The sequence below is a fragment of the Orbilia oligospora genome (genome assembly GCF_000225545.1).
Source record: "Orbilia oligospora ATCC 24927 unplaced genomic scaffold scaffold00054, whole genome shotgun sequence".
Taxonomy (NCBI): Eukaryota; Fungi; Ascomycota; class Orbiliomycetes; order Orbiliales; family Orbiliaceae; genus Orbilia; species Orbilia oligospora.
In genome coordinates, this window is record NW_011645611.1 from 2,550,225 (window position 1) to 2,570,160 (window position 19,936).

General features: G+C 45.8%; 4 protein-coding genes across 4 annotated transcripts; 2 read left to right on the plus strand and 2 right to left on the minus strand.

Annotated features, from left to right (window-relative positions):
- Positions 1-588: 588 nt before the first annotated feature.
- Positions 589-3,040, minus strand: AOL_s00054g772 (uncharacterized protein; the record flags this gene model as incomplete). The annotated part of the gene is made up of 3 exons (XM_011122088.1): positions 589-975; positions 1,033-1,595; positions 1,651-3,040. 3 exons carry the CDS (start codon positions 3,038-3,040, stop codon positions 589-591), a joined length of 2,340 nt encoding a protein of 779 aa, XP_011120390.1.
- A 1,041-nt stretch (positions 3,041-4,081) lies between these two features.
- Positions 4,082-4,369, plus strand: AOL_s00054g773 (uncharacterized protein; the record flags this gene model as incomplete). Its single annotated transcript, XM_011122089.1, has 1 exon — positions 4,082-4,369. One exon carries the CDS (start codon positions 4,082-4,084, stop codon positions 4,367-4,369), a length of 288 nt encoding a protein of 95 aa, XP_011120391.1.
- A 355-nt stretch (positions 4,370-4,724) lies between these two features.
- On the minus strand, positions 4,725-8,808 carry AOL_s00054g774 (uncharacterized protein; the record flags this gene model as incomplete). The annotated part of the gene is made up of 11 exons (XM_011122090.1): positions 4,725-4,803; positions 4,893-4,953; positions 5,014-5,386; positions 5,450-6,394; positions 6,455-6,891; positions 6,949-7,082; positions 7,138-7,216; positions 7,269-7,630; positions 7,687-7,762; positions 7,817-7,874; positions 7,927-8,808. The coding sequence occupies 11 exons, from the start codon at positions 8,806-8,808 to the stop codon at positions 4,725-4,727; spliced, it is 3,486 nt and encodes a 1,161-aa protein (XP_011120392.1).
- An 810-nt stretch (positions 8,809-9,618) lies between these two features.
- AOL_s00054g775 (uncharacterized protein) lies at positions 9,619-10,984 on the plus strand (the record flags this gene model as incomplete). The annotated part of the gene is made up of 3 exons (XM_011122091.1): positions 9,619-9,631; positions 9,791-10,351; positions 10,521-10,984. The coding sequence occupies 3 exons, from the start codon at positions 9,619-9,621 to the stop codon at positions 10,982-10,984; spliced, it is 1,038 nt and encodes a 345-aa protein (XP_011120393.1).
- Between the last annotated feature and the right edge of the window lie 8,952 nt (positions 10,985-19,936).

The following is a 19,936-nucleotide window of genomic DNA, read 5'->3' on the forward strand; positions in this document are numbered from 1 at the left end:
AAAGAAGAAAAGAAGAAAAGAAGAAGAAACGAAGAAGAATGAGAATCAAATGTTGTACACTAGAAAGTATCAAAGTGTATTAAAATAAGAAATTGAAATAAAAAGAATTTTATGAACCCCAAACACGCCTTTCAAAAATAGCTAGCTAACAAAGGGGGAGAAAAACCGCTCAACCAAGTTCGCACTTCGATCTGAGACTCCTGAGTAACAAAAAGAAAAAAAGGGGGCAAAGGAATATAAAAGTATACAAGAAGAATTGAAGTTGAACACGAGAAAAAGGAAGAGGTTTATTAGGTTTATCGTTCGGGGAAAAAACCGCGCAGGACATTAAATTAGGGACCTCCTTGTTTATGATGGGAGAAAGAAAATGGCGAAAGGACCCATAACAGGAAGCAGTTTTATCACCTTTATCCCCTCCAGTAGTATTATTATATCCAAAAACTCCGACACCGGGAAAAAAAGTTTGTTTTGAATGTTAAAGTTGAACATTCTCCAGAAAGACATCATTATCAATTCCCTTTCGTTGAATTTTATTTCGTACTCACATATCGTAGTGTAATGTCGTGATGGTTTTTACTTAAGTTGTTTTTACTGTTCGTTTTCGACCTTTCCGGCGCTTCTAACCTTTGCCATAAACTCGTCTTCTTTTCCGAGCCTCCAGTCGCTCCTGTTAGAACACCCCTTGCCTTCCCAGCCAAGGAGTGCGATGATTTCTTCCTTAGACCCGTACAGCTTGCTTTCGAGAACTCCGAGAACTGCAACTGCAGATCGGATGAGGAACGCGTCACCTTCAAAGGCGTAGACGTCCCAAAGTCGAGATACTATATCGATTGGGACATGTAATGTGAAAAGAGTGGTGAACATAGCTTCAAGGTAGAGAGGTGGAGGGAGTTGAAGCTTGACGTGGATGTGCTGGTAGAGGTTGGGAAGTTTGTACTGGAAAGCTCTGAGGAAGGCAGCATAAATATTGGTAATCTAGAAAGGCGCACGTTAGATGATTTGTAAGTCTGGGGGGCTAATTATCCAACATACCTGTGGCTCATCCTGGGTGTAGAAAGACAACGGCAACTGCCTATTAAGGAGATTGGCCAGAGTCTGGAAAGCGTCATGTGCGGAGAGATTGAGCAACAAGTTGGCGGCGAGAACATGCAGGCCAAAGCAATAACCGATATCCTTGCGGTATACACTGTACGCCATCAAGACATCAACCAAACTCTGATGCAAGGGACCATCGCTTTGGAATAGCCTCAACTCTGGAAACGCGTTCTCGGCGTCCTTCTTGATATCCGCGAACTGATCTTTTAATGGGTGTCGGTCTTCTTGAGCGTTGAGCTCAACTTGAAGCTTTTTCGCCCTATCAAGGGCAATGTTGTAGGTCTCTTCGGTGACAGCCAAGGCGTTTCCAATTGCACGCTGCCAGACAGTTCCTCGAGATTTGGGGGATACACCTGCCCACCATAGCTCTCGAGTGTTCTGTTCGAGAATGGCTTGGTTCCAGTTGGGAACAATTCTGTCATCCCAGGCCCTAAACACTGCCTCCCTCGCTATTTCGCGAGTGGCAATCTCTTGCCTCTCCTTTTCAGCTCGCTTGCGCTCTATCAACAGGAGTTAGTTCATGTTAAAGAAAAGCGTGGGCTTGAGGGTGCATACCTGACTCAATAGATAGCCGCATCATTTCCTGATACTCTTTCAAGTGCTTCTCCTCCTCAATTTTTGACTTTGGTGGTAGCCAACCAGGGCGGGTCCTGCTAAGTGCAGCTTCTTTTTCTTTGCTCATAGGAAGGGCCCCCATGATACCTTCGGAAACTTGCTTAGGCGGCAAAGCGATTCTCGACTCCCTCCTCGGCGGGGTGGTGGAGGTAGTCCTTGCTGCCTTCACCTGCTTCTGTAACTCCTTCTCCTTAGCTTCCATAGCCTCATCAGCATATCTTTCAAGGGCTTCCGTTAGCTCCTTTGCATCGTTCCCAAGTTCGTACATCACATCACCCCAAGACTTCATCCGGTTTCGCATCCGCCCTCTCGGCTCTGAATCACCGGAATCCGACCTTGCAAGTGATGGCAAGGAGACTGTCGACTGAGCTGGTGTAGGTGTCTCTGCTCTCTCCACCTTTAAATCTCCCTTGGTAATGCTATTACGCCTCGAATTCGAAGCATCGGACGACCTATCCGGCGATGGGCTCTTCGATCCTCCTGATGGCAACGACTTCCCGGCCCTAGGAGACAAAGGAATATTCCACAAAGCCACCTGTTCGTCAATTTCGTCGTCGTCGTCATCATCGCATTCTTTTTCTATTTCCTCGACGGTCTTGCTCTTCCTCCCTGGTTGCCATGATGATCTCCGCCCTGTCGGTCCGTATTTTGGGGCAAGGGTGGGTAAGCTGAGCCCCTTTCCTGCCCCTGAGGAGCTAGTTGTGGCAACAGCGCCATTACTCGAGATATTCAGGGATACAGATCGGGGACTTGGTGGACCAGGGCTGGAGTGTCGAGATGATGGGTGAACTTGGGTCGGAGTCGACTTCTTTCGCCTAGATGATCGGGCAGGTGGTGCAAGGTGGTTATCGACGATTGTAGGCGAAGATTGAGTTGCTGGCACGGAAGGTCGAGTCTTCGCATTGACCAGATCTCTACCTGCGGTTGTTGGAAGGATAGTGGTACCATTTGAGATGGATCGCGAACGGATGCTTATCGGGTTGAGAGCAGCACTGCTGCTCGCTCGCCTGGCGGCTCCTGGAGGAGGTCGGACAGCAGATTTTCCAGGATCAGAATCGTCTGAAAGACCGATGACCTCGAAGTCTTGCTCAACGAGCGGACGAGGTTTGACTGCGATAGTGTTGTTCTTGGTGTTGTTAGGGACTGACATCTTGGATGAAGGAACGTGCGAGTGAACTATATGCTTGCGAAGGATCGCATTGTCAATGGAGACAGTTCGTGGGCGAGATTGGAGGTAAGCTTCTTGTCGTTGGTGATAGTTGAGAGGTTGTGAATGTAAGTTGAAATATGAGAAAAAGTTGGAGGTCGGACGGGCAGCGTGGACCTGCATGGCTAAAGTAATTGCTCCTTCTCCTTCTCCTTTATTATAGTAACAACAACCAACCAACCGAGAGAGGAAAAAAAAAAAAAGAAAAAGAGAGAATTCACTCTACCAATATCTACTAGGCTGATTCAGAAGAGAGGGGAAAAAATTTAAAACGATAGTATCAAGCAAAAGGGATAAAAGCGACTAGCCGATACAATGCACAATTAATCGTCCAAGATTCGGTTTGAGTATCAACGACTGTAAGCACCAGCTTGACGTCGGAAATACCAGCTTAAAAAGGTTGAAAGTTATCGAAAGATCTTAAAGAGTGAACCGAGAAACCCAAACAATCGATCAAATCGAGCGAAAGGAACGGGTTTAGCAGGGAAACGGTTTGCTACTTATTAAACTTGACAGGCGGAGGTATGGCAAAAGGGCAGCTGGCTGTGGCCCATGGAATTTGTCCGTTTTGCAGAGGAGAAGGGGAGGCAGCTAGATCTCAAACGAGTGCTTAAACGATACCGAAACGACTGAGGCGCATTCGACAGATGGAAGGAGGCGAGTGTGGGCGAGTGCATGTAGGTGGTTGGAACAGACGGACATCCACGCTACACCTTATAAAACATTCCCTCCTCTTTTGAACTGATTGCAACCCGATTAATTGATCGGAACAGACCAGATCTAGATATCGTCATCTCTCGCTCACACAATCATGTTGTGGTTCGTTCATGCAACATGTTCTATCCGCGTCGTTTCCTGTCTCTGCTTTTATCATGTCATAGGTATCCTGCTTGCCGGAAGACGGGATGGATGAGATAGCGGTCTTGTTTTCCTGCTCACGGAACCTGCCAGGGCCTCTGATTGGGTCGCTCGTCCTGCCGGTGGGGTTGCCCATCTATCGCAAGAACCTGGATGATGCCTGCAAGCCACTTTAAACTTTGGGCTGCCGTTGGTGTGTTGTTCATCAGCCATGCCTGCTGCATCGATGATTCTTTCCCATGATGGTGTTCGTGAAACGGACTTCTTGCATGGGGGTTGGTTAAATGCGGGCTTCTTCGCACCAGTATGCACGTTAGTATCACAACGAACGTCGAGCTAAGTCGGCAAGATCTACCGATGCTGTCTGCAAATGACGTCCAAATCTTAGCTCAAGCCCTGCTTACGGGTAAAGCCAATGTCAAGAAGCTAGGAAACATCAAGAAAGAGCATAATATCAAATCGAGAGATCGAGTTATTGTTTTCATCGGTCTCTACCGCCCACTTGGCGATCAGTTCTTCAGCAGCAATGGAAGTTCTAGTCTTCAGCTAGCGACCACCCAGGAGCTCGGAGGGAGGGCACTGCACTGTTTTTAGAACATTCCGCCCCCAAATGCCGGTCTACTGTTTCGCGCGCATCCTGTGACGTCGCCCAACAAACAGGTGCGTACCTGCAGATTCCTTCTCTCTCATTGGAAAGTCCTTCCTAGCCGTTACACAAAAGTAGAAAGACTTGGTTCCGATTTCTGGGAATTTTAACCGTGGGGAACGTGGGCAGACGGAATTCGCGAGACAGAGTGAAAAAATTTTAGTTCTTAGGCTTGGGCTTGGTTTTGAGGCTTGAGGCTTGTAAAATTCCTTGCACAAGTTCTTTTATCATTCTTCACAATTGCAACTAGTATGCATTGGCTTAAGAAAAAAATTAATAGGTGATGTAAAACATCAGCTTACCTCAAGATATCGATAGTGATGATATCTCCGATAATAATCCATCTTCGGTGTTTATGTTCCCCTGCAAAATATTCGCAAACCTAATCACGAGGTTCCATCGTTAGCATATATTTAGAAGTCTTTGCATTGCATCAACAGGCATTTGATCTCGCTTTTTGCCACAACTTACCATCGTGCAGTTTCTCGACCTTTTATCTCCACCTCGAGTTCCTTCGACTTGACGGCTGCAGCTGCGCTATTGGTTAATACACCGCCTTCAGCTCTTCCATAAAGAGGTTAGCAACACTTACTATCCAGCACCGCCTGTGGCACATTTGCTAGTTTCGCCACATTCAAGCCATATGACCGATGTGCTGTCCCTTCCGCAATTTGGTAGAGGAATGTGATATCTTCGCTACCATCTGTTGCCTCCTCGAACCTCATGTGCGCATTCACAACTTCTCTTGGATATGCCTTTTCCATTTGCGCCAAAATTGGGTAATGCGTAACGAAAAGCGTCATCGCCTTGATCGAACTAACCATATAGTCCAAAACTGAGTATGCAATTGCGACTCCGTCGTGAGTTGAAGTTCCTCTCCCCAGTTCATCGAGTATCACAAGCGATCGCGGGGTAGCCTGTTTGAGGATGTCGCTAGTTTCCGAAAGCTCCACCATGAATGTTGACTAAGAGATATTCCCTGTTAGCACATATTATTCCGGAGCTTTTGCGAATGATCTTATTTTCACCTCTCCTGTCATCATGTTGTCAAATGCTCCCATCCTCGTAAATACCGCATCCAATAAGCCAATCTTTGCAGAATCAGCGGGCACATAAGAACCAATCTGTGCCATAATGGCTATCAATGCGATCTGCCTCACGTATGAACTCTTGCCACCCATATTGGGTCCTGTGACCAATAATGTTCTCCTTTGGTCTGCTCCCAAGTCAATATCATTGGGCACATATGTTTCAATCAAAAGCTGCTCCACCATTGGATGCCGTCCCTGCTTAACTTTAATCTCAATATCGTCCGTGATGGTAGGCTTGCAATATCCAGGCAATTGAGCTACGTTTGCTAGTGAAACCAAGCAGTCCAACGTCGCTAGGCTCTGAACGACGTCTCTATATTCCTGGTATTGACCAGCTATCTGTAGCATGAAATCTTTGAAGGCGCGGTCGCAGTTATTTGCAAGTGTCTCCTTCCTCTGATCCCTCTCCCGGAGCAATCTGAGCACTTCTGGTGTGTGAAATCTCGAAACTTTTTTTGTCCCGCTGATCTTAACCCACGATGCTGGGACGTTCTTGATGCCAGAATTTTCTACCTCAACCAAATAATCGATCCCAGAGACCGTCACGTAATCCAAATTCTTCTTCTTTACCGCCTTAGCAGCATCTGGGAGATGCTCTTGAAGATCAAACTCAACCCCCTTGATAGCCATTTTTGAATCCAGGATGTAATCGTATTCGTCGACTTCCTTAAAGAAACTATACTTATCATCTTTCGTCGCGGCTTTATGGTCGAACTTGCTCAAATACCCTTCAACGGTTTCGAGTATAGTAGGTAGTGAGGCCATCGCTCCGTTTATTAACGGGGAATCGTAGCCACATTGTTCTGGGCTTTCAACGTTTCGAAACGTTTTCGCAATTCTTAAGAGTGTATTTAAGATGTTAAATACTTCCGGTCGAGTAGCCTTCGGAAGAAAGTCCAGATTTAGTATATCAATAAAGTTTTAGGAGGGTTTTATATGCACCTTGCCGTAATAGATACGGATCAACCCTTTCTCGAGATCATAACGAACAGTTGTCAACAGGTTTTTTAGTTGTTGCGTCCTCTCCGATGTTGAGGATAGCATCTCCTCGACAGCGTTGATTCGTGCCTCCAACTGAGAGCGATCCAATAGCGGTCTCCCGACCCATTTTCTGAGTAACCTTCTGCCAAACCGTGTTGACGTATGATCTAGAGTCCAAAACAGACTGCCTTTCTCCGAAAAGTCTGTTTGGTTACGGTAGATCTCTAGGCTACTCAGGGTATTCCCGTTCAATAACATATGAGAACGAGCACTGAAACTTTTGAAATATTTGGTAAGGTCAAAAACATGCTCAAGACCGTAGGCCGTTAAATGAGTGATCATTGCCGATAAACAAATAGTTACCAAGTCAGGTAACTGTGTTACGATATCGAGCAAGTCTACAGCTACGTCAGTGGTTCACTTCGATATCGAAGTGCTTGGCTAAGTTTACATACCTTGGGGAAGAGCCGCCGCCTCACTTTTTAGCTTCTCAGCATAAAACTCAGAGACATGGATTGGGGATGTAGTCTGCATTTTCTTGGGTCGTTCCACCTTTTCTACACGCACGCCATCCCCAAAGACATTATTCCTACTAAGATTAGCTATGGATGTTCTGAACTCTTTTAAGGCGCGATGCTACTTACGTGCTGCCCGCAAGATGCGTAACTAGTTTATCCGTAGCCTTGGAAAGCTCGCCAAGAATCAATAATTCACATGGAGCAACTGGAAATTACGATTAGTTTGGTACCTCAACTTTACTACCGCGAAAACTTACTATGCAGCAGCCTTGTCTCAATCTCCGTTCGCATGAATCCATCATCGAACTCATCATATATTATATCTCCTGTTGATGGCTGAACTGCAAGAATACCGACTTTAACCTTTTCATCGGCTCCTGCACCCCCACCAAGTTTTTCTGTAATACATAGAAGGTAACCCGTTGAAGCAGCGCCGCCAGAACCCGCTCCTACAGCGTCATGTTCATCAACACCATCGATGTCGTCGATATATGTTCCCTTCGTATACAAATTCGTAAGCTTCCTTACGAAAGGGGCATTTCTATTGTCACCAGCTGCTTTCAACGCTGCTGTTTCCAATTGACGAACGACTCCAACTTTATATCCGGCGGTTATTAACCTATTTTGATCGGTTAGTTTGTGAAGTATACAGGAGAAAAAAAGGGCTTTTCAAACCTTTTCACATGGACGTGGAGACGATGAACAGGGATACTGGCGGATGCGAATTTGTCGAGGTGAGCCTCAGAAGGATCTGCCTTCACTGTTAGATACTCCTAAATTCTCTGGTTACAAATGGGCCTCATACCGTATGTAAACTTCATTCTCCCCGGGATACAAACAATCGAGAGTACGCTGGCGGCAATCTAAAGGAATATTAGCAAAAAGTATTGGTAACCTTCGGTTATTGATACATACTCTTGCATCCTCTCCAAAAAATCTGTATTTATATCCAACTTCGACGACTAACACGGTATCTGCATATTTTTCTTTAATATCCACAACTTGCTGCTCCAACGGTGTTAATTTTTTGCCTCGCTTTGCAGCTGCTTTTGAGCCCCTTTTCGGTTCAGGCGGTCTCTCGGGTTCTTCTTCCTCCTCATCTAAATCCTCGTCCCCTTCTTCGCCGTTTTCTTTCAGCCGGATCTCAAATTCACCTGGACGACCAAGCTTTTTAACAAACTTCTCGTGGTTCTTTCTTTTCCTCAAAGCCGCTTCAGGGGATATTTCTTCTTCTTCATGAACCGAGCTATCCGCAAGTTGACTTGAAGAGAACGCAAATCTATTGGTGATTATTCCCTTCCCAGATTTTTTGGGAGATGTGTGACTGAGTTTGTGTGGTAGTGGCTCTTCCACCTCGTCCTCTCTATCTTCCAGAACTAGGTCCTCCGGCTGAGCTTGTTCATCATCCTCTTTGTTGTCGACAATGCGTCTCTCGAGTCGAGCTCGTTTAGGGGCCGGCGCAGCTGAATCCGAACTTGGAGGTTGGCTGCTTGATTGGACGCTAAATGCTCTTACACGCTTCGAAAAAGATGTAGTTGGTGGTAGATCTTCTTGTTCCTCCTCTTCGTCGGCTTCATCTTCTACGTCGTTGATTTCAAGAGTTGTGGCAACTTTCGTCTTCGCTTTGCCTTTAGCTATCGTTTTGGATAGAGCCCTCGAGGTTGACCCGTTTGCTTTAGGGGTTTGAGCTGCCTTCGAACTCCCCGGTTTCGATGCAGAATCTGAAGTTGATTTGGAAGTAGAGGCGGTTCTACCAACCGGAGTGAAAAAGCTAGATATCGAACGCTGACTGCTCATTTTGGTCTTAGGTTCGGTAGGAACGGTATAGTAAAAGGATTAAGTCTAAGAACCTTAGGAGTCCATTCGAGGGAAGACGCGTTTTGAATGCGTTTGTGGAGCCAGCTCCTTCGCTACCGGGGCTTCGGGAACAATGCCAAGCCTAATTGGTCGACGACCGGGACAAGCCCGGTAGCTCCAAAATGCAACGTCGTCAACGTCACGGCAACACATACTTCAAAAAATGTACAAGTACGAATTCTACGGATGGCTTGGTACACCCTCAATGCTCAAAGTGCTCCACTTCTATAATGCGGGCTTCAAGTGAAAGCCTTCGATGGAGAAAATGCAAATAATGAGGGGTATAGCATCGAAAATATTCGCTTGGAGTCGGTTCAAAGCAAGTAAAACGTCCTAAATGGGTCTATAAAACTACATATATCCTAAAATCGGACCCTAAAAACTATTTTACAAGTCCCTGGGGGTTCCTTACAGTATCATATCGATGATCAAGGATCGAGTTTCATCTTCCTCTGTAGATCTATGGTACAAAGGGCTTTCGTGTTGAAGTCAATGTGTGTATAATGGTAACGTTTCTATCACAACTCGGATGTCGTGGTTGCCGCGGCACTGCGAGTATCGTAGAAACGCTGTATATGTAAATGAATTTACGTATAGCTATAGCACTGAATAAACGACCCTTCCTCTCCGCTCTCCTCCGCACCTCTTCTTCAACCATCCTCCGCACCAATACCCTACAGCTCAATCACCTTCATCACCAATATTCCACAGCGACTACTGCATCGCCTTCCAAGTGCAAAATTCTTCAAAATGTCTAATACTAGTGAGTCTCAATCAATTCTTTATCTCCTTCCCGTTGTGATGGGCTTCTCCATCTTCCTACGAGCTCCCTTGGCATGGCGAACTATCATGACTCTATATTCTCCACCCACCCAACTTCATCAGGTTTGAGATGGCATTCCTGACTTTCATCATCAACTAGCTCCCGGGACGCCAAACCAACAGGCCATCACTATATATGATGATGATTCTAACCATCATATCGGTGATGATACCGTCTGGATATACAACGGCTGTACCTTCAAACGAATCACGAAGAAGGAAGCAGACGGAAGTATTGTCGAGCTTCGTAATGGAGGAGTTCTATCCTGTCCTATTTGCCCAGAAATCGGAGTGATGACTACACTCTCCAACTTGATTGGACATCTTGTCGCCAAGAACCATGCACAAAGGTTCTACCATCTCTGGAGCTTGCGTGGCTCTGGGAACAACAACGCGGAACCGATGCTTCTTTTCCAAGATAGCTGGGAGACTGCAAACCATCTCAAGGTTCTTCGTTCTAAGCGATTGGAGAAGATTGATAGGGCTGTCATCGCGCAGGGTGAATACAATTGGACCCGACTCAAAAGCCGCTTCAACTGCATGGTTGAGGGCCACCAAAATGGAGGGCAAGCCCCTCATCCAGGACAACTATTCATGCCAGAATTCGATATGCTACACAAATTCAAAGGTGTTGACAACCACATCGGAGGATCCGAATGGAGTAAGCTCTTCGAAATATAAGTACCAATGGTCAAGCAACTGACTTGGAAAGACCGAATCCAACCACACCAGGATCGTTTGTTAGGGACTCGCACATATCATTCAAACCGTGAGGGCCCTCGATGTTCAAATCAATATTTTATCAAGACTAAATTAAGAATGGCCAACAGGTGGTATCTCATCCGTTCGAACTTCAGGACAGCAGATCGTAACCTCAGTCTTCAGACAAGCGAAAGAGAAAATGACTGGGACCAAAGGTCCTTTGTCCGAGATCGTCGACAACCCACGCAAGCGACGAGCCCCTGAAGAGAATGAAGCCGCTGTCTTCAAAGTTCCAAAGGGGCCATACCTCTGCAGCGATTCCGGTATTCGAACTGACCAAGCAACTAACAATGAAGATGGACAAGCAGAGAGCTACGAGTCCCCGAAAGTCACAGGTACCCTAGGAATTCAGTTTCCTTGGACAGACCAACAAATAGCTGAAGCTCGAGCTCTGAAAGCTAAAGTCGCAAACTCAGAGGGCCTCACTCCAGAAGAGGAGGAGGGCTACAAGAACTACCAGCAGCTTTGTTTCTTGTTAGATACCTTTCAAGAAATGGAGAACGGAGAAACCTCCGGTACCCACTCGCTCTAACTTCTGCTAATCAAGGGACCGGCATAGGTGCTACCTGCATCTTTAGCTTTAATTGAGAAATATCATCGGTAAGAAGGGGATCTCCAGAGCCACCGACTTACAGGTAATTTCTAATCGCTTTAATGACGGCCACAGACGCAGCAAGTTGGGCACAAGATGCCCTCGAGATACATCGTGGCGGTATAGCCTTGATAGGCGGTTTTGTCAACTGAAAAAACAATTCCTCTGAATTCTTAATTCATTATTTTTTCTTAAGAAGTTAGGCTGCAGTACCTTCATACTTGCTACTTTTCCTTTTTTCCCTTTGTCTTGAAACCTGTTTTTTTACTCCACATAGCTAAATACAGCTTTTTACTATTTCTCTATCCTCCCTCCATCCATCCCTACATCCCTCCCTCACACCAAACCCCTCAAATTCGTCCCTTTCTCTATTTTCTTTCAAGACAACCGGTCTAGTGACCCAACTAATTCCTTTGTGCGAGACCTCCTCTAAGATTCCATAGGATGCATCTGCTCCCATCGTAAACTATGAGGTTGTCAATAATAGCGTATCTACAACCCGTTCCTCTCCAATAAAACACCCCCCACGTTGCGTTCCTGTACTCTAGCACTACCAGTAGCAAATCTATGCCGTCTCAGAGAACATACTATTCTCTCCTTTCAAAACATCGATATCTGTGCAATTCTAGTCTCAGAACTTCCCCACGCATCCTCCCTATGCGTAACAGCGTAACAGAACCTCCCTTACTAAGTAGATAGTCAGTACAAAAACACGACGATACTATTTCCAATTTCCAATACTAATTCCGCATAAATCGAGAATTTCGACGTATTCTCCGTCCCGGAAGCCAATCTCACTAGTAGACCTCCGCGCATGTTACACCTTTATGCAAATGACTTCTACATATGCATCTCGAAATATACTAAACCTCGATATCATATCCGCCTAGGCTTTGTTTCAGCCAAATTATGTCACAGTATATGCAGTTTCAACCATGAACTACGGTGACTCGGCAGAGACTTGCCACATTATTATCTGCATATATGTATTATAATTGCAATTAATAGTGCTATTATATATCTAGTGGAGTTGTTTATGTCTCGACTAAGACATTGGGTTTGATATTCCAGATCAGAGAATATAGCACTGATCACGAGGATCTTAGCTTAGGATTTTTTTTTTCGAGGTACCAAAATTTCAAAAGAAACAAGGATCGATCATTGTCTCATCGCCTTGAGTCCGCATAACGGCATTTAATATCATTATAATAACTAGTAAAAAATGGCGTGTTTCGACTAATCTTTCCTGAAAATCCATACGTGGGCCCACATGCTCCAAAAAAACAAAGCCAATAATAATTTTATAAATGGAACTCATAAAGAAATAACAAATAATGCGAATACTTACAGAGGCTGAAGCGGAGGCGGTAAGACATCACAGTTATACATATTAGACAAAAATATATTATAGGTTTGTTATAAGGTACCCACGGGTCGATCTAGAATCAAAGTTGAAAAAACAACCTAGACCGCGGGTTATGAACCGTATTCACATATGATATCAGTACGTATGGATTCATAGATTAATTTTACTTTAGGATTTGGGGTCACAGGATTCATGTACGTTTTTGATGGCTTTGATTGTATCCGATAAATGAGTTTTAATGCCTTGTGGGTTTATTGGATGCTTCGTTCCAGCTTCAGCTTTTGATCTATGGACTGTCCCGTGCTGCTCGGGCTTTACATTGTCCAGGGGTGTATACCGTATACGTACGTAGGCGGAGGGAGGGGGGGGGCGAAAACCAAGAGCCAAGTACCGGTAAGAACGGCAAGCAGGTCGCCCGGTGGGAGGCAAGTGGTATTCATACGGTTATCCTACGTTTCATGATGATCGGTAGACAATGAGCACAGGCTTGTACGTAAGGTACCATCAGCCCGCTCCCTCCTTCGGATACGGGTTGTCAAAAGTTGCATTTCACGAATTGAAATGTGTAATAAAAATCGCCCTAAACCGTTAAAGTAGCATAAACAGAGTTTCGACGTGGATGGCGGAAATATAATCCAATGAGCGAACAGCTCATGGGTGGGGTCTCTTAAACTCGATACCCTACCTCATTGGAGTTTATTTTCCAGGTTTAAACAAGGCTTGGTAAGTACTTGTGATTGAGAGAGGGAGGGGTATGAATGGGGAATTTGATATCGTTTCTGTTCATTCAACGGACTAGCTCGGGCTAATTCTAGGTACATTTACCATAACTTACATTTCGGAATTTAAAATGGGATACACAAAGCAGCAGTGGCGTATGAGGTTTATGCATGTCGACAGGCCTATTGATTGGATGGACCTTGCAGCCGTGCTTGCATTGCAGCAGGGAATGGCGTGGAGGGCATCCGACAGGGGCGGTTGTAAACCTCGATATTTAGGGTATAGCGTAATGTGAAAGTGGCATGGTGTACAGGAGCATATGATCTTGCGGAATTTTTTTCTTTGGACATCTTACTTTTTTTGCCGATGAGGAGGGGGGCTTGAGTTCAGCTGGTGGATCCACGGTTAACGTGTGTGCTCAAGTGTGGAGAGCTAGGAAGAGTGGGCCCCATTTCCTGCAGAAGAGGTGGACGAATATAGAATCCTTCAATTTTATCGAGTCTTTAAAGGTTAGAAATAACGACTTGTGGAGACAGGTCATGAATGGAGGAGTGGATGTGAGCGAATGGTAGGTTAGTGCAGCCTAGCGAGCTTGGAGGTGGAACATTAATCTGACCTCCAGCCCTCTCTGCACATGAGCAAGAAGTGAAGATAGTATGGCAAATGTTTGAGAGTTCTTCTTGATCGCCCTGCGGTTGAAACGATTGGATGTGTGACTGTTGGAGATGAGCCGTTATAGCAAGGGTGAAAAGGTACCTGAAGAGACAAGTGGATATGGAAACTGCCCGGAGTCGAGCAAAGACGTTAGAGGCAGGACGTGGACCCGGGATTTTTTTTTTTCCCTCTCGACTATTGTTATTGGCGCATTGGCGTCTGAAAATGCCCCGACAGCCGATACAATGGAAAATCCTGGGCCAGAAGTAGCGTGGATGTCGTGCAGGGCCTAGGGTGATCCGTCATATCACAGGTACCGATCCTTTGTCGTGTGCTTCCCTAGCTCAAGGCAGCAGGTAGCTGAGTGGAGAACTCAGCGCGAGGCCCCTGGCAATTGCCATCGAGGTCCCCTTCCGATAATTTCAAATGCGACGGGGCCGCCGTCAAAACCGTATTTCTGAAGCTAGACCGGTCTAAGGTAGATCGCTTAGTATGTAGCATAGCGCAAGGTGCTCTCTATGGCAAAGCGTCGATGGCGGATATCATCAGCTTCTCAGATGAGCAAGCGACAACCAACGGTTCAGTCTTGGCCTCTGGCCCTGCAGGGTCAAGGGGTCGTGAAATTCGTAAGAGCAACTGCGCAGCAACAGCTCGCCTTTGAATTCTGATTCCTAAGATACAACATGGAAGTCAGCTATGCGAGGCCAGTCGTCAATGCGGATTGGTCCAAAACAAGTCTCACTGTAAACTCTTTTCTCGCTTGATATACAAGGTCATGCATGGAAGTTGACAAAAAAGCGGAAATGTCTCATGGGCTGTCCGAGTTAAGACTTTTTGATCTCGACCTCTTCATTCTAATCGGGACATGTACAGCCCATCCTTTTTGCCTTGCGACGTTTTACACTGCCCGAGAAGCCGTGCTTGATACGGTGCTCCGGTATGAGCGATTAGCTTAGCCAAGCCTCCCACGGGAACTTTTTTTTTATAGTGAAATACACGGGATTCAGCATATGCACATCCGGGCAGTTGATTTTAAAGATCCCCACAGTCTAGACACAAACAATCATAAGACCCATATCGTAAATTAAAAACGGTAAATTTGATATCTTCTATAAATATGTAGACGAAATTGATCTCTTTTAGAGATACAACGCCAATGGGGAAAAAAAAGGGACAGAGACCTGTCAACATGCGGGAGGTGCGTGGTCCTGTCGGTTTGAGTTTCTTCTTTGCTCATAGTGTGTGTTGTGTGTGTGGTAATGTTCCAGCTGCAGTTTCACTTCGGCTTGTCACAGCCCGCCATTCGCCTCTGTCGCACTGACTGCTTTCGTCCTTCCACACAAACTGCACAAACAGATTCGCGTTCGACATTCTGTACCAATTAATTTTACTTCTGTGCAGACGTGTAACGGAAATAAGGGGAATAAAAAGACCCATTTATTAAAAGTTATAATTATATGTATGTAAATACGTATGCGGGCGGTTTTGGAAGTTATACACTGAGGGGGCGTCTGATGGCTTGAAGCTCCCCATGCAGGTGCAGTTGTCAATTCATGCGCCGAAATAGCTTCTAGAGCTTCTCTAGAATAACAACCTTTGGCTGTGGGGTTTGTTTCATTGTCGCAATTGTATCCACCAAATCCATTTCATTTAGACCCACTTTTTTGTGGTACCTCCTGCCGTTTTAGACCTCCTGGGGACATCACCAAGACGTACCTCTGAGCACGCGAGCGACTGTTCCCGAAAGGCCGTGTGCTTACATACATCCTGTACATGTATGTACGCGCATTCACAACCAAAATTGACCGTTAAGTTTCAGCGCACTGGCCACGGCTCGAGTGATTTATCTGAAATTACAGCCGTGATAGTCGGGGCGCCTGTGATGCCTAATCACCCACTCTAAGCTAGGTCCTCTCCGATAGTATGTTATCAAAAATTTTGACCTCTTTGTGTTGGCTCTGAGAGCCATTTTGCAATGCGCACGGATCCGTCCGATACCGAGGGAGCCGATATTGACGATCATATGCAATGTTCTTCGAATAGACAGCCGGTAAGCAACCGCGCAGACTTTCGAATCAACGAAAATCATCTGCAGGTACCGTGGGTCTATATTGACGGCGAATACTGCCTGAAACCCTAGTCCTTTGAGCTTTCGATCGAACCGTCGAATAGCACCTGGTAGTTTGCCTGGCGTGCATTCAAAGCTCCCCTTTAACCTTCTCGATGCCTAGCGGTCCGCTGTTCTAGTACAAGCTGATATCATCAAAGACATATTCTCGCTTGTACCAAAGACTAGTTCAACCCCGCAAGTTTGGTTGGTTAATCGGCGGGTACCACACCGTCGACGACGCATGGGAAATAGGAGGAGTCTCTGCATTCGTCGCCACCCGATTCGGGTCAAAAAAAAAACGTGGTTGCTCGGCTGGGCACATGGGAAAGATGCATTCCGTCCAACCAGAGATCTTCCCCATGAGTTCCCCACCTGTAAGGAGACCCAAATCCCGCAGTTCGGATTATTGAGACTGAATATTGCATATATTGAAAAAGGTCTTAGATCAGAGACATTCTCTGGCAAGAATGATGCATGCAAGGGCTGGACCCACTTTCATAAGAGGGAACCTTGATATTCTGAAATTCTCCAGGCATCAGCCTAAGATGATACAGAAGCCGACGGTGGCTTCCCAGAGACCTCGTCTACAAAGGTAGAGAAATAGGTTAGAAATGACGGGAAGCAGCCTGGGGGGGCGCTGTTTGGGTAATTTCAGAGCGTCGACACTAACCCGTTGAAGAGATATCTCTCAATCACCTGATGAATCGCCAGTCATATTGATTGCCGGTAACCGTTTCGTCGACACACCTTAAATCCTATCTGCTGCAGCTTTTTCTCTCCCTACATAGCTGCAGAAATGTGAAGCGCGCAAATGTTGGTTGCCTTGAACATGGCGCTGATACAAGAACTTGGGGCTACCAGCCTCAGTTGTGAGCAGCCAATGGTAAGTGGCGGGAGGCTCGGAGGGCGCAGGGGGGTAGCAAATTTTACCAGGTGCAGCTGCAGGCCGTCGTCACTAAACCAAAAGAAGCAGTCTTCTAGAAGTTCAGACGAAGCCTAGGAGCAACGTGATGGGCAGGGATCAGCCCTTCGCTTAGAGGCACACCAACACAGACAACACATTTCTGCCTGATCTGTGCTTCTGTGTAACTTTCCGGTGTGTTGGGCTGAAGTTGGGGGTGCTTGGTTACGATTGGTGCGTGGTGGTTCGTGGTGGGTATATCTCAATCTTGCAATTGCGAGGGAAATTGGGCACCATGTAATTATAATTATAATTTGAACTACCCGGGGAGAGAGAACGTGAAAGTTCCCGTTGCCTCCCCGTTTGCTTTTATGTGATATCACTCTGTTAAAATATAATTCTTGTTTGTACATGCAGGGCTGGCGAAAATTACTCTGCGTGAGAATTAATTTTCGGGCGGGAAAGCACTCAAGCCGATCCGGACAATATCGGCCTTTCAACCCTGATGGTCGCCGGCTGATGTTGGAACATTAATTTTCGGACCGGATCTTTCTTATATGTGGGCGTGGTTCTTCATATACTCTCTCTTTAAAGTGACATGTATGTTGACAGGCTAGGCTTTTTGCCTATTAATTGCTAGCACTGATATAATAGTAATTGATCTTTGGCTTCGGCCTCTGGCCAATGGCCAACCAAGAGCTCGTCGGAGGGTTTTCAATCTTATCTCTTTACTTCCTAGTATAGTCCTCATTATCACCCATCTGCTCGGGATTATTTTCCAATTAACTTATTATCCTCCCTACCCGCCAATTTTATTAATCAGACCTCTCCATAAACACTTTAAATGCCTACGATAAACTGCCCATAGGCACGCAACATGAACGCTAATTGCGTCTTTAAGACAAAATCCTGAAGAACCTCCGTTAACCAGCGGAGAATTATGCAAATTGGACGCACGGCCTAAGCTTCGCACGGCTAGGAAGTTCAGTTGACCCAGCCCTAAACTGGACATATTTATAGCGGAACAGGAAAGGAATACTAGCATCCTCATATAGGGTGGTGGCATTATCCACATTAGACATATTTTTGTGTTAATAATTAAGTAACTTAATGAAGGATATCACTTTATGTGTGTCCGACCTTGATATCTTTCTGTCTAGCATAATCGGGGGGTCCATGACCATGGATCCACAAAATTTATGTGTTCACTATTGGCTTGATAGGCAGGCTGCGGAGAAGGCAAACTAGGAAACAGACCTGAAGCAGGAATTTAACTGGGCGGCGTCTCCGTACAGTATAGTTTCTGCACGTCTCAGTAACCAGTCTTACGGACGCAGATTGTACGAGAAAAGACTCCTTGACATAGCGCAGAGCTGCAAACGCTCAGCTGGAGGTCTCGCATTTCATGCATTAATGGCTTTTCATCCAATAGATCATGCTAGCTATTATAAGCAAGCGAGTTTGGCGGTCTTCGATCGGTATCGCCAATACGAAGGCTGTCAGAACTAATATTTAGGACAAGAGCTCAAAGGTGGAAGACTTGTTTTTGCCTTTCAGAGTGCCAGGGTTCTAGACTATGCTGATGGGGGTGGAAGGCCACACCTACCTTTGTGGTAGGAAAACCGACAGACAGCTGCACGCCAGTCTTAAACGAAAGACCAAATGTCAGACAACTTTCCCTTGTTCGGTAACTCGAATAAATAATTACTTGGAGTTTCCAGACACAGTAGTCACTAGCAACATAACACGGTCGTCTATATAGTAGAATATCGATATCGTAGACGATGTCTAGCTAGCTCTTCATGATCCTAATACTAAAAGTTAAACAGCATGACATACAGAAACGAGAATATGATGTACAATAGTTAGTAGATCTTAATCGAAAAAAAACCCACCACCAGTGTGAGATAATTAGCTAATTCCAAACCACCCGACATATTCCCGAGTTATTCAATAAACTTCGTCACGAAAGCTGGGACATAACTTTCTTTTCATTTTTTTCCAGCTTTTGATATTCACATTCCATTCTCTAATTGCATAACTGCTTTGTTAGCTTAACTCCACTTGATAAGCTAAATCGATTACAAGCTCGAGAGCTTCATGCTCCGGGCTTCTGACTAGACTATATCCGTGCCCAAGGCGGCAGAAAAGCGGCATATGTGAATCCTCGTTTAGTGAGCATGGTTGCCCCACGTGTGTAAAAAGGCGGCCGGATGCTTCCATCGCTGCGAGCCAAAGGATTTCATGCATATCACTACTTGAACAAAAAAGGGAAACAAAGCTGATGGGCCTATAGCTGACCGATCGCAAGACAGAATGCTACCCCGCTGATCGCTTGAGGTGGGCTGGCTTAATCGATATGTCGGTCGGCGTGTGAACATACATACCTACTAAGTACAATTAATAACTCTTAGCTTTCGCAGTGGAAGCCAAAGGTAACCCACCTAGTACCGACGCAAGTTATCACTTATCATTCCATCTTGTCGTCCCGCTTTCGCACGTCCGCTCCGCATTGCTCGGTGACTTTAAAAATTCGGGATTGGACTGGAGCCAGAGGAGTTCTTTGAGTGTAAAATGTTGGAATTGATCTTGCATGGTAGAGCTTTCGGTGCAGTGGAGCTGGACATATCTTTCTCGTTCTCTTGAACTTTCCGTTGTTCAGAAAAGCATTGCCCGTTTCGATACGGGTTCGGCTATAGCTAGCAAAAGTTCGTCGAATAAAGTGTTGCGTTGGACCAAAAGACAACCACACTAAATTAGGCCCGTCGAACTTCCCAGGGCAGGAGACTAACCCGTATTGACCGTCCGGTTTCTACGTTTAAGCCACCCCCAATGAGACTTCTGGTGCGGCGTTACCTCATTTTCTGCACTGTTCGTCGTCTGTGAAGACATTTCTTACTCGAAATGTCGGTCTGAAACGTAGGCGAGGAAGGCCATGATGCTGCGCCACAGCCGCATCTTCGTTTCTCTTCCCTGTACTTTTCCCTGCAAGAGTGTGGTCATGTTAACATGTTCAGCTTTGTATCTAATCCTGTCATGGCCAAACCGAATTCCAATACTACCATGGGACCAGCTGGACCCGTAGACGGCCGAAGCTACGCAATTGAGTTCGGGGCGTCGACGCATCTACGAAAAATTTTC